At 42.4% G+C, this 13,568-nt stretch overlaps 1 protein-coding gene across 1 annotated transcript in view; it reads right to left on the reverse strand.

Moving 5' to 3' along the window:
• Positions 1-13,568, reverse strand: part of DNER (delta/notch like EGF repeat containing) — a 330,436-nt gene that overhangs the window by 68,692 nt on the left and 248,176 nt on the right. The window contains exon 8 of the mRNA XM_059053059.2: positions 6,146-6,370. Coding sequence (XP_058909042.1) covers positions 6,146-6,370 — 225 coding nt within the window. The remainder of the gene's footprint in view (positions 1-6,145; positions 6,371-13,568) is intronic.

Consider the following 13,568-nt stretch of genomic DNA (forward strand, 5'->3'; position numbering starts at 1 on the left):
TTCTGAAAGTCACCCAATCTTTCTTGAAATCACCCAATTCCATCAAAATAATCTTTCAGAAACACAGATCCGTTCACATACACGGCTAATGCAAAATGTCTCCAAGTCTTCATTTTCTGAACTCCTTAGCACCTAGACTCACCCCAATCTGCCCCAATCAGCATTTTCAGCCTCTCTACCCATCACGGCATCCAGTGGATCTTATCCTGCAGCCAACTGGATCTCCTGTTCTCTGAACTTCCCCCCACCCCACCTAGGACTTTTGTTCCATAGCAACCTTCCCCCCATGTATAAATCCAAACAACATTTCTGTTTCCAGTTCACTGGAAATTCTGACTGAACTACTTACTGTTAATATGAAAATTCAATCAGTTGGAACACTCAGTATTTTGAGCATTTTAATCAGTTAAGTCCTGCCAACGCTCTCAAACCAAAGGCCACCAGGGACAAAACTGTAGTTGATGCAGTTGGGTTTCTTACTCATTGCAGCAAGGGGAATCTCGGGGTGTCTCAGTCAGAGGGTGTTAGACGGGGCCTATTACAGGATTTGAACTCTGGTTGGGTGATTTGGGAAGGAGTCACCCTGGATGCTGTCAGGAAGCAGGCGCAATTCCACCCTTGAGTATTGCAATGAATCTTGTCTGTGGGTGGGGAGTAGGCTAGAGCAAGGCTAAAGCTGTAACTGGTGAACAAGCAGCTGGCCCTCATTTTATCTGCAATCAAAGGGGATGTTTGGTATTTTGTGGGTTGCATGGTGACCTTGTTTTTATCTGTACTTAGACAAAAGTATGACACGGTCTTGTTTGTTTCACTTTATCATGGCCTATGAGTGACCATGTCTGAGGTCGGTGTTCAGTGTGGGTGTTTACGTCTTTATGTGCAACAGGAAACACCACGGCCCAGCTGTGATCTCCAGGCCAGCTGCTAACAACTCCAAGGCCTGCTTGTAAGTGTCCAACAAGCCCCCAGATCTCAGGGGCTGCTCTTCTCTTTCTCAATTCTTAGTGTCATCATGATGTCAAGAGATTTAAACATTTTCTTAGGTGAAGTACAGATTATGAAGAGCTGCTACTGCTGCAGCGAGGTAGACTGGATTCTATCTGGGTTTCCAATGGGGAGGGCAGTTATCGTGTTTCAAAATATAACAGAGGACGGGAGTGATAATAGGATTAGGATGTGGAGAAAGGAGGCAACATAGTCTATAAAAGCAATGATACTCAAGCATAATATGATATACAGATCGGGACCCTCCTAGAGCATGTTAAACACAAGAAGTGACTTCATCTCAGTAAACCTGGTAAGGTTTCCTAGTTAATAAAAACACGAAAATTATCCACTGTACTTATCCAGGAATCTAAAAGCAATTAGGTATTCATTATCAGGCTAAACGTTTTCATACCATTGTAGGTGTACATTTTTCTTTACTGCTGTTAACTTGCTATTTAAATCCTGACCATTAAGTCTTATCTTACATTCTGTTTCCAGCAGACACTATCAGAGTCCTGATATTGCTAAGTCTGAGTCTAACAGAAGGAAGCAATGCCAACTGTGTCTTTTAGGTCATCCGACCAGAAATACAGCCATATGGAAGGATGTCAAAAATAAAAAAAAACAGTACCTGAGATTCTTATAATTTCCTTAAAAAAAATTCATTTGGAAAAAGTCTAAACATCCTTTTTTTTATAGTCTGGGTGGTCTAATTGAGTTGCCAGCCCTATGATGGAGAAGAATCAGCAGAGATACATGGACAGCAACTTGTCCCAGGTCTACCCTATGACAGCTGATAAGCATCTAAAGTTATTCATGAAAAAAAAAAAGAAAACTGTTATTTGTATTTCCATGTAAAAAATCCTCTAATGCCTTATACTATAAACTCCTTAAATAATAACTTAAGGCACACTCTGTAATGGCAAGTTTCATTCAATTCAACAAACAAGGTTAGAGTAATAACTCAAGTGTACCAGGCAGGGGCCAAGACCAGTGAACTCAGGCAAACCACTTCCCTTCTTACAGAGATTCCTTCCAGGACTGGTGAGCACCCAAATGGCATCTCCAGATGCCACCACTTCTTTGAGAACATATGAGACATCATCTTCTACCTCCAGGGGCAACAGCAGGTCCCAGGCGACTCCAGGCCCTGTGGCCCTGCTTCCCACGGTGTTTGTTGGACTCTAAGTTCTCACTTTCTCCAGTCCTTAGGAGATTCTAATTTGTATTTTTTTTTTAGAGTACATGTGGCCTATCACTTAACACTGTCACTGAAAGATAACATTTCAGTGGTTACTCACTGCTGACATTTTACTATCTAATACTAAAATCCCATCAGAACTCCCTAGCCTGATAAGCTAAAAATGAGGTTTGAAAATAAAGCACCTGGCAAATGTGATTTGCTGACATCCAAATGGCATTTTGTCAGATGGGAGCTAATTATCAACCTGACATGATTTCAATCTGCTGCCATTTTACCCAACGGGGTCTGCTTGCTCTCAATAAAGAGGATCAGGCTTGGCGCTCTTGAGAGCAAGACACCCAATTTCACCTACACTCATGAGATTCTTCTATTATGCAAACTAGTGGTAAAGCAATTACGTGCTCCCAAAGATTAAGACTAGAAATTTCGCATTCAGAGAATTGTCATTTTCACCTCTTCGAATGTAAATTCTTGCCAGATGTTAAGATGCCTTTTTTATTTCACACAATGTCACCTAATGATCTGAGGAAGCAACCCCTCTAAAAGCAATTTTATCTCCCAAGTTTGAGGAGAGAGCTTTGACAGAGCTTCAGGGCTCTACCCCGGGGGACTGCCTACTAAATGCAGGCGTCCAGGAATGGAGCACACACTTTTTCAGGCTTTTCAAGGCTCCTTAGAGGCTGGGCATTGGCTTTACCAAGCTAAATGCTCCAAATGGACATGAATGAAGGTTGAGCAGAGAACAGCAGGGGGGAAAGAGGCACTTCGACAGGAGACACGTCACCCTTTTGGCTTAAGGAAAAGCGTTGGAATCTCCATGGATAGAAAGAAACAGTCACGCTTACTACTCCATGAGAGGAAATGTACTGCGTGTCTCTCGTCTAACGCTCTTACACACAACAGAAGATCATGGTCAGCAGGCGGATGTGGTCAGTAACTTGTCCCAGGTCTAGTCTGTGACCCCAACTGCAGCTGAACTCACGAGCATCTAAGACATTATTAGTGAAAGTCAACAGCGAGGCCCAGAAGTGCCCCGTAAATCTGTACACTGACGGTGAACGAATGGGGATCCCATGGGTCCTTTCCCCCGCCCTCAGCTACTGCTCCCTGAGTGCACAGAGACACCAGGCGGCATATTTTCTACTTAGGACCATGTACACATCTGCACACATGTTGACAGACTCTACTTGATATTACTAAAAGGCCACAGGTATCTTTAAATAACTACATCCCATTTCAAGTTTTAAAAATACACCAACTGGGGGGCTTCCCTGGTGGCGCGATGGTTCAGAGTCCGCCTGCCGATGCAGGGGACGCGGGTTCGTGCCCCGGTCCGGGAGGATCCCACGTGCCGCGGAGCGGCTGGGCCCGTGAGCCGTGGCCGCTGAGCCTGCGCGTCCGGAGCCTGTGCTCCGCAACCGGAGAGGCCACAACAGTGAGAGGCCCGCGTACCGCAAAAAAAAAAAAAAAAAAAAAAAAAATACACCAACTAACTATAAGGGCAAGTTTAATATGTTTAAGAACGGAAGTCAGAGGAGAAGGGGAGGAGGAACAAAGCCACCTCCCGGTCCTGCGACATGTGATTCTTCCCTGTGGGCTCACTGAGGGAACCAGGACTCCCGGGAGACGTGTGGGGAGGATGCTCTGAGGTTCTGCTCCGGACGGTGGCCGAGGGGGATTATGATGACCCTGTGTGTTGGGACACCCAGAGCAGGGTGCTGGGCGGAGCGTGCTCACGAGTGACGACGTGAGGAAGACTTTCTCCCGGGACAAGCGCAGCTCATTTCACCTGCAAACACAAAGCGGTCTTGGGGCCCCACTTTCCCAACAGGCAAGGGCACCACACTGCCCGGGCTCCTCCTCGGCTCCCCGAAGCCATGGCACGTGCCTGCAAGACACATGGACGAACACGGGGGCAGGGGCTCCCATCTTCACACTGCCCGACGGGGGAGGACGAGTGTACGTGAAGAAAAGCGTCCTCGTGTCATGCGTAGGGTTGAAGAGACTCCTTCCCCGCGAGGTTTATGCAAAACCCCCAAACGTGACTGGGGTAGCTAATCTCACGTGTCAACTTGGCTAAGCCACAGAACCTGAGTATTTGGTCAAACACCAGTCTAGATGTTGCAGTGAAGGTAGTTTTTAGATGAGATTAGCATTTACATCAGTAGGCTTCGATTAGATCCACTACCCTCCAGAATGTGGGTGGGCCTCATCCAATTGGTTGAAGGCCTCAAGACCAAAGACTGAGGTTTCCCGAGGAAGGAGGAATTCGGGCTCAAAACTGTAATGTAGCCTCCTTGCCTGAGTTGCCAGCCTGCCAGCTTGCACTACATTTTGAACTTGCCAGAGTCCTCCCAACTGCCTGAGCCATTTCCTTAAAATCGAGCAAGTCCTCTCCCTCCCTCTCCGTCTCTCTCTCTCTCCCTCTCTCTTTCTCTCTCTTCCTTTTCTCTGGAGAATCCTGCTAATGCAATTACCAGGCAGATTCAACAGCCCCGTCCCCTCTGTATTTCAGAACAGAAAGGAAAGGGGCACTTGGCAAAATATCAAGCCCATGATTGTTTACAAAACCAGAGAATTAAAACGTCTGCATGAAAGAGGCTTTTCAATACCCTTCAAGTGCTTAGTTGCTTTTCCCACTCACCCCTTTAGGTGACCCTTGAGTATGAGATGTGCCCCTTGAGAGCTGCAGACCAGGCGCAGGACAGTGGAACCAGGGCACCTGGGTTGGAATCTGGACTCAGCCCCCGAGGGGGTGTGTGGCCACCAACACATGCTGAAGCAGGGATGAGGCACTTCACACCTCGGGGAGATGGGGCTCAACAATATCCACCTGGCCGAAGGGCGCTAAAAGGACCAGAGATGCGAAGCACTCAGCTCAGAACCTAGAAAGATTTAAGCTCACTAAACAGTAGCTTTTACTGTGAAACAAAAGTTACTAATGAAACACACGTCCTCCTACCCCTCAACTGGGAGAGAGACACACACAAGGATAATTAATACCATGTTTTAAAGACCAGGAAAGGGATATTGTGGCTGATTGTGGGAACTCAGAGGAAGGAAAGCGGATTCAGCCCCAGAAGGGGAAGTTTGCAGGTGAGATGGGGTGACAGGGCAGCTGGCACCCCAGGTGGAGGTCACTGCCTGGGGGGAACCAGGAGTTAAGCAAGCCAGGGGACTGGCCAGCCATACTGATGCGCCAGAGACGGGGGCAGGGGGAATCACTGTGCTGAGAAACGTTCTGAAGAGCCAGCTTCTGCAAGGACGCAGACGCGGGCAGGCTAGAAACCAGAGGAAAGGAGGAGCTGCCCTGTGTGCGTTTTTTCAGACCACACAGGAGGCTGTGCGGACACAAACTTTCACGAGTAACTCCTCTGACTTCTGAGCGTCAAAACTTTCACAACAAACAATCAGCGATACCGATATAGAAGGACATTTGGAAAGTAAATGATGGAACTTCTGAACACTTACACCGGAAGTCACAAGTCCTCCAACATGGACTGTGCCCCGAGTAAGAATTTTAAAAGATGATAAAATTCTGAATGGACTGCATTCTGCTTTGCATTCACGTTAAAATGGAAAACGTTCCGTTAACCTCAGAACCCAGGAATAAAAGATATGTAATACAGTAAAAGCTCTGGAGTGACCTATAGTCAATTGTCCAAAATAATTAAGCTGCTATAAGAGTAAGCCTGTTTTTAATTTTCTTCGTTTTGCTTACTTGTATTTTCTTCTTTTTCTACAATGACTGTGAAATGCTCATGAAAAGGGGAAAGGGTGCTTTTCAAAGCCTGCCTAGGAGAAGTCTAAAAAGAAAGGGTGTCATACGTGAGTGGGGTTCACTTAGACAGACAGGTAAAACCATACAGCAGGCCAACCTGTGCTCAGATGCAAAAGTTAAAAGGCTTCGAGATTGGGGAAAGAAAGGACTTCCGGTCCATGTATCGTACCCACCTGGGTCACAGAGGCATTTATAGCTGGTGCCCACGCTGCGGCATGTGCCATGGGCGCAGGGGTTGAGCGCACAGAAGTCCACGAGCTGCGCGCAGGCTGGGCCCGTGAAGCCCGCGCTGCAGCTGCAGCCGAAGTGTAGCCCGTCGGCGTAGCAGGTCCCGTTGTTCTGGCAGGGCCCCGAGGAGCATGGGTCCACCTTCTCCTCGCAGGCGGAGCCCAGGTAGCCTGCGGGAAGATGCAGAAGCGGGGAGGGGTAAAAAAATTAAACCGCATTACACTTAATAACCAAGAAACTGGGGCTGCCGTTCTTAACTCTTCTCCATTGTGAATTGATTAATGCACAACCCAGCAAGGTGAGTTTACTTAGCTTTGGTAACCGGGCGTTAAATTATGAAGCCCTGTGCTTCCATTTTGGTTGAAATACAAAACACATTGCTTAGATATACAGATGGACAGGGGCATACATATATTTATATGTATACATGTGCCTGTGTGTATGTATAGACTAGAAAGATGCCAAAAATAAATTAATGGTGATTCAGGACGGTGGGATTGGGGTCAGTGGAGGGATTTCACCTCTTATTTATTTATTTTATTTTATTTTTTTTCTTTTTCTTTTTTTTTTTGGTGATACGTGGGCCTCTCACTGTTGTGGCCTTTCCCGTTGTGGAGCGAAGGCTCCGGACGCACAGGCCCAGCGGCCATGGCTCACGGGCCCAGCCGCTCCGCGGCATGTGGGATCTTCCCGGACCGGGGCACGAACCCGTATCCCCTGCATCGGCAGGCGGATTCTCAACCACTGCGCCACCAGGGAAGCCCTCACCTCTTATTTAATACACATTGCTGGGGGAATTTATTCCTTATTTTGTTTTAATAGATAAAGATATAATCCTGAATTTAAAAACTAAAACCCATATAAAATAGTAAACAATGGCAAAATCTTTCTCCCTTTGTCCCTCACTCCCTTCTCTAGAAGCACCCACTGTTAGCAGTTTCTTTAATACGTGCTTTGCAAAAATGCGGTTATTGTAATGAAAAATGAACTGTGGTGTAGTCGTGCAATGCAATACTATTTGGCAACAAAAAGGAATTAAGTTCTGACATGTGCTCCAACATGGATGAACCTAAAAAACATATGCTAAGTGAAAGAAGCCAAATACAAAAGACCATATATTGTGTAATTCCATTTATAAGGAATGTCCAGAAAAAGTAAATCTATAGATATAGAGAATAGGTAGGTAGATGCCTGGGGCTGCCGTGGAAAGAGAAATTGACCAAAAATGGGCATGAAGGGTCTGCTAGGGTTGACGTAATGTCCTAATATTGGATTGTGAATTGTGGTGATGGCTGCACAACTCTGTATATTTACTAAAAAGCACTGAATTGTACTCTTAAAATGCATGAAATTTATGATAGGTAAATGGTACCTCAATAAGAGTTTAATTTTTTTAAATGTACTTCTTGTGCAGCTAATTTTTATTTTGTTTTGTGCATGTGTTTCAGTATTCCTCAATTTAAAAAATCATATATACTCTTACTGTATAGCACAGGGAACCATAGTAAATATCTTGCAATGAACTACGATAGAAAAGAATCTGAAATATATATATAACTAAATCATTTTGCTGTACACCAGAAACTAACACAACATTGTAAACCAACTATACTTCAATTGAAAATTTTTTTTAATCATACAGACATATATATGTGAATCTAAAGGTCTGTGTGTCCAGGTAAGTCTTTAACAATACTTTGGTAAAACCTTTTAATATTAAATATTTAATATTCTTTTAATATTTTAAGAGCAGTTTGAAAATTAAATGCAGACTATTCAAGTTTTAGAAACAAATTTAAATAATTTTACTCATATACAGTTCTTATTCCAATATTCTACTTCGCTTTGCTTATCTAGATTTAAATTTATATTAACCATCTTCACACAGAACTCTCAGCAATATTGGTAATTTTTGTTGTTCAGGACACAGTGAATATATAAAACAAACAAAAATAGTTCCCAGACTTTATCTAAAGCATCACTCATAAATTGGCATAAGCAACTTGATATTTTTCTGCACAGAAATAGAAAATTTTTTAAAAAAATCCAATGTTATTTAACATCTTATAAACTTCTCAATATCATACTAAAAATGTACCACACAATCAGTTTTAATAACACCTGAATTCTCCAAAGAGTCCCTTTGCAGCCAAGAGTGGTATATAACTCCATCCTTCATGAGATATATTCCATTTCACTCTGAACGAAAAGAACATACTTAAACACATTTCACCCTATGACAAACTGAACAACCAAGGCAAGTCCTGACCTCTCTCATTTTCTACTACCTCACCCCAAAAACAGGGTTGAAATTATTTTCTTCATAAAGTTGTGGGTTCTAAAATGACAGATATCAAAATTCCTAGAACAGTTCCCCAGTCCAATGCTGAATGAATGAATGAAAGAAAAATGGTAATAATAAAAGCAACAGCTGACATCCACTAGGGGCTGAGATGCACCAGACGGTTCTAAGCCTTCACATACATTATTTCATTTAGCCCTGGGGTAACTGCATGATACAAGAACTATTAGTAGCCCCATTTTACAGATGAGATGATGATGACAGAGAAATGTGAGGTATCCTGTTCAAGTCTACTTAGCTAGTGGGTGGCACAGCTAGGATACAAGGCCCAAACTCTCAATTCTCCACTATACTGCACAGAAGTCAATAACGCCCAATTAAGAAAATGTTATGATGTGTAAACATAACCAGGACTTGTGCTTCTATTCTGCTTGGATGTTGGTGAAAGAAGAAATAAGAGACTTACCGATCAAGTCAAAATGAAGGAAAAATGAATTTTAGGAAAGTAATCACTCTACATTCACATTGATATACTCGGTTACAAATATTAATATGATCCACATAGAATACTCCAAGTTGAAAGAATGGTGGATAAAAAGGTGAGGAGATGTGAAGGATCATGACTCTGGGAAGAGCCAATATTTCAATAAGGCCAAGAGGAGATGCAAAGCAAGCATAAATGAGGGCACTGGTCAGAGGCCAGATCATGAACATCTTACATGCCACACTAAGGAGATTGCACTTTATTCTAAGGTCACTGGACATCAACTACTTGCGTGTTTTTGATATGCTTAATTGCAAGCAACGTGGAGAGTGTATTAGTGGAGTCTGAGACTGGAAGGAGGAAACCAGGTGTTTACTAGAGTAACTGAAGTGAGAGGTCATAAGGACCAATTTGTAGCAATAGGGATAAAGAATGTGAAGCAGATTGGACAATTATTTTACAAGTAACATAACATTGTTAGTTCAGGGACCAATTGGATGGTGGAAGAACTGAAGAGAGGGCAGGGCCTAGGGACACAATGTAACAGGAGTCAAAAACTCAAATGCCAGCAGGAGTCCAGCAGACCATGTTGATGAAGGAAGCGGGCCGACTGTAAGGCAGCAGGGAGTGGCAGGGACTGTGGCAAACTGGAAAATTCATGGCCTTCCAAAGGGGGTGGCCACCACCTCCCTGCAGCCAACTGCTGCCATTTGAATGTGAGGCCAGTTACCAGATCTTCTAAATTTTCAAGAAATATCTGGAATCCAGATTCTTGTTTGAACCCTTAACTATTTTAAAATGTTGATAAGTCATTTCTCTGGTAAATAAAACATATCTGAGGGCCCTGTTTGTGTGGTTTCTCAGTGTGACTTAACGTTAAGCATGGGCTTTGGAGCCAAAAGGAACTGGGTTCAAAAACCATCTCTGCACAGTAAACTGTGGGACTATGGGCAAGTACTCAATCACCCTCATCTGTTTCATGGAGTGGAGATAGTAATGCCTACCACATATGGCTTTTATGAAGCTTAAATGTAAAAATCTATGGCAAACATTTGGTACAGTGACTGGCAAATAGTCACTGTTTAATAAGAAGCAGGAATAATTACAGTGTGATTCCCAGGTTTTCCAGATTAGGAAACAATGTTGGTGGTGTTGTTATCAATTGCAATGGAAAATGCAGGAGGAGATTCCCAGGGGAGGAACAGACAGACAGATGGACAGGTGGATGGATAAGTTTTAAGAAAGATAGGAGGAAAACCAGGAGAGGAAGGTGTCACTGAAAACAACGGAAAAGAGAACATCAAAAAGGGAGTTGTTGAAAATGTCACCGAACTCTGCCTAGAAGCCAGGTGAGCTGGCCCAAGCTAGCCCACTAGAAGGCAAGAGACCTCGTGAATCAAAGCAAGCCAGCCCAGTGAGGCCATCCAAGACCAGATAGCCACCAAGCAGTCTGGCCTGTAACCAGCTGAAATGCAGCCCAAATTGCCAACCCACAACAATCATGAGCTAAATAAATGACTGTTGTTTTAACCACGAAGTTTTGAGGTGGTTTGTTATACAGCAAAAGCTAACTGATACAATGTAATAGGAGACACAGCCTTACATCTAAATAGTAATGTGGGCCAGAAGGAAACTTTTGTTTTGCTTTGCTTTATGTAAAAGACTTGAAAGAGGAATTGATTATGTACTAGAAGAAACTTTAACTAAAGAAGGAATCAATAAATCCTTGTTGAATATCTAAAAGGCTCACTACTGTTGAATCAGGAATCCTGCATTTTATTACTATTAAAATTTCCCTTTTCTTACCATTTCAAGAAAATAGAAAAACAAGATGAGATGCAAATAATATTTATATTTTCAGAGAATCCTAATATACCTCAGTATATACTGAAGAGAGAAGACACCTTTGACATATTATCCAGTCTAAAAATATATAATGTAATATAAAATGCCATTCTGTTATAAAGGATGATGACAAAGCAAAAATGAATTCAAGGTGTATCTCAATACACTTTATGGAGATGCATGTGATATAGGGTGATTATGGGATAATTTTCCTAGCTCACAAGATTATTAATGAACATTAAAAAAGGGATTCACAGGTTAAATGCTGAGCCAATTTTAAAAATACTACCTGTTATGGACTAAATGTCTGTGTCCCCTCAAAATTAATATGTTGAAGTCCTACCCGCAAAATGTGATGGCATTAGGAGGTGGGGTCTTTGGGGGGTAATTAGAATTAGATGAGGGTGGAACCCCCATTATGGAATTAGTGACCTTGTAAGAAGAAGACACACCAGAGCTTCCTCTTTCTGCCAGTAAGGACACAGCAAGAAGGCAGCCATCTGCAAGCGAGGAAGAGAGCCCTCCCTAGAACCTGACCATGCTGTCAACCTTATCTCAGACTTCCCACCCTCCATAACTGTGACAAATAAATGTTTGTTGTTCAAGCCACCCAGTCAGTAGTATTTTGTTATGGAAGTTTGAGCTGACCAAGACACTGTTGCTTTGATCAGCAAATTCTCTATTTCCTTCTATCACCTAAGCAATTGTTACCCTCCTACTCATATAACATTGTTTTCTAAGTGACTCACATCTTCTTCAGCCACCTCTTAAATGACCTTCCTAAGAGAGAAAAGAACAAACTTTCAAACCCAAAGAATTCAGAGCCAGGAAACCAAAGCCTGAAGCTTCTTACTAGTGTATGACCTTGAGCAAGGTACTTAATCATTTTGTGCTTTAATTTCCTTACCTAAAATATGGGGATGATCCCTGATGTGTAGGATCAAATAAAACTGTATGTGGAACTCAGTAAATGTTGGATTCTCCTTCCTTTGAGCAGTGCTTCTGGGGAAATTCCAAGTTGCCTGTGTCCAGAGTTTGTGGTTAGGGAAACTGGAAGGAAGCTGGCCTGTCAGCCAATCTCTGGAACACAATCAAATTTCACGTTTGCATGAATCCTTCATGGTGGAGTCCTGAGTACATCTAAGAGCGAGTGTCCTGGAATCAGAGGTGCTCACATACCTTTCTCTAAACATATACACAGTTACTGGGCCATCCGGTGAGGCTGATGCATGGAGGTGGGGTCCTAGAGCAAACAGCTGAGGGAGGAGGGGACGAACAGAAGCATCCGTGACAGCCCTTCTGTACAGGCTCAAAAGGACAGTCTGCTGAAACTGTGTTTATTAATGGCTAACACCTGTACATACCAGGCACTGTTCCAAGAGTTTCAACTATATTAACTCATTTAGTCCTGGCATCAGTTCTATGAGCTAAGTACTAACATTTCCTTTTCAGATGGAAAAACAGACACAGAGACAGATCAAGCAACTTGACCAAGGTTCCACAGCTAGTAAATGGCAGAAATAGGATTTGAACCCAGGCAGCCTGACTCCCAAATCCAAGCTCCAGACCATTACTCTCTGCTGTAATACTTGATGTCTGGGCTGTAGTAAACTTAGCAAAATACCAGGATACAAAGTCAATATACAAAAAGTAAATTATATTTCTACTCTCTAGTAATAAGTGACCATAAATTTTAAAAAATTTAAACAGCACTTACCATATTATTAAAAAGCATAAAATACTTAGGAATAAATTTAACAATAGCTATGTAAGTCCTCTACACTGAAAACTACAAAACACTGCTTAGAGAAATTAAAAACACCCAATAAATGAAGAGTTATACCATATTCATGAATTAGAAGGCTCAATATTATTAAGATGCAAATTGATTCACTGCAATACCGATCAAAATCTCAGCTGGCTTTTTTTTGGTACCAATTAACAAGGTGACTCTATAATTTATATCAACATGCAAGGGACCTAGAACACCCAAAACTATAGAAAAAAAAAAAAAAGGACAAATTCGGAGTATTTACACTAGCTGACTTCAAAACTTAGTATTAAGCTATAGTAATCAAATCATGATAACGGGGGTGTCTACTGTTTGCAATTCAATAAATCAAATTCTGATTGATAAACCATATCAGCACAATCAAGTAACTTGCTCTTGCATGTCTTAGCTTCCTCATTTGTTAAGAATGGAGATTACGGAATAGCTGTATATATCAAGTACTTATAGTTGTGCTAGCAGAGAGGAAGAGAGGAATTGTGGTGTTAATAGTAATAGTAAATGTTGAATTCTTATTATATACCAGACACTACGTGAAGCAATTGGTGTCTATCTTTTATTTATCACAACCACTGAATCAATTGGGGTCTACTATTATCCACTTTTACAGAAGAAGGCCTAGAGACTTTATATTGGGGAACTAGTCCCCCAGGAACACCCAGTAAGCGGGAAAAGCAATTTCAAAGTAAGATCTATCTGAAACCACATCTGTGCTCTTAAGCCCCATGTTAGGCTTCCTTGCATAAGAGTTTGCATAAAAGCACTTGAGAAGTTGAAGGTGCTATGCTAGCATAAGCAATTAGGGCCAGAATAGAGCCATTGGTGTCCTGAATTCTTAAATTTAAGGCAGCTTTAGAAAATGGAAATTACTTAGCAATGATGAATTTTGAACTCAATGCATTTGAAATGTCCTAAACCTGACTTGACTAGTCCTCAGTATTTCCAATA

This window comes from Kogia breviceps, chromosome 2 (genome assembly GCF_026419965.1).
Source record: "Kogia breviceps isolate mKogBre1 chromosome 2, mKogBre1 haplotype 1, whole genome shotgun sequence".
In the NCBI taxonomy this organism is placed as follows: Eukaryota; Metazoa; Chordata; class Mammalia; order Artiodactyla; family Physeteridae; genus Kogia; species Kogia breviceps.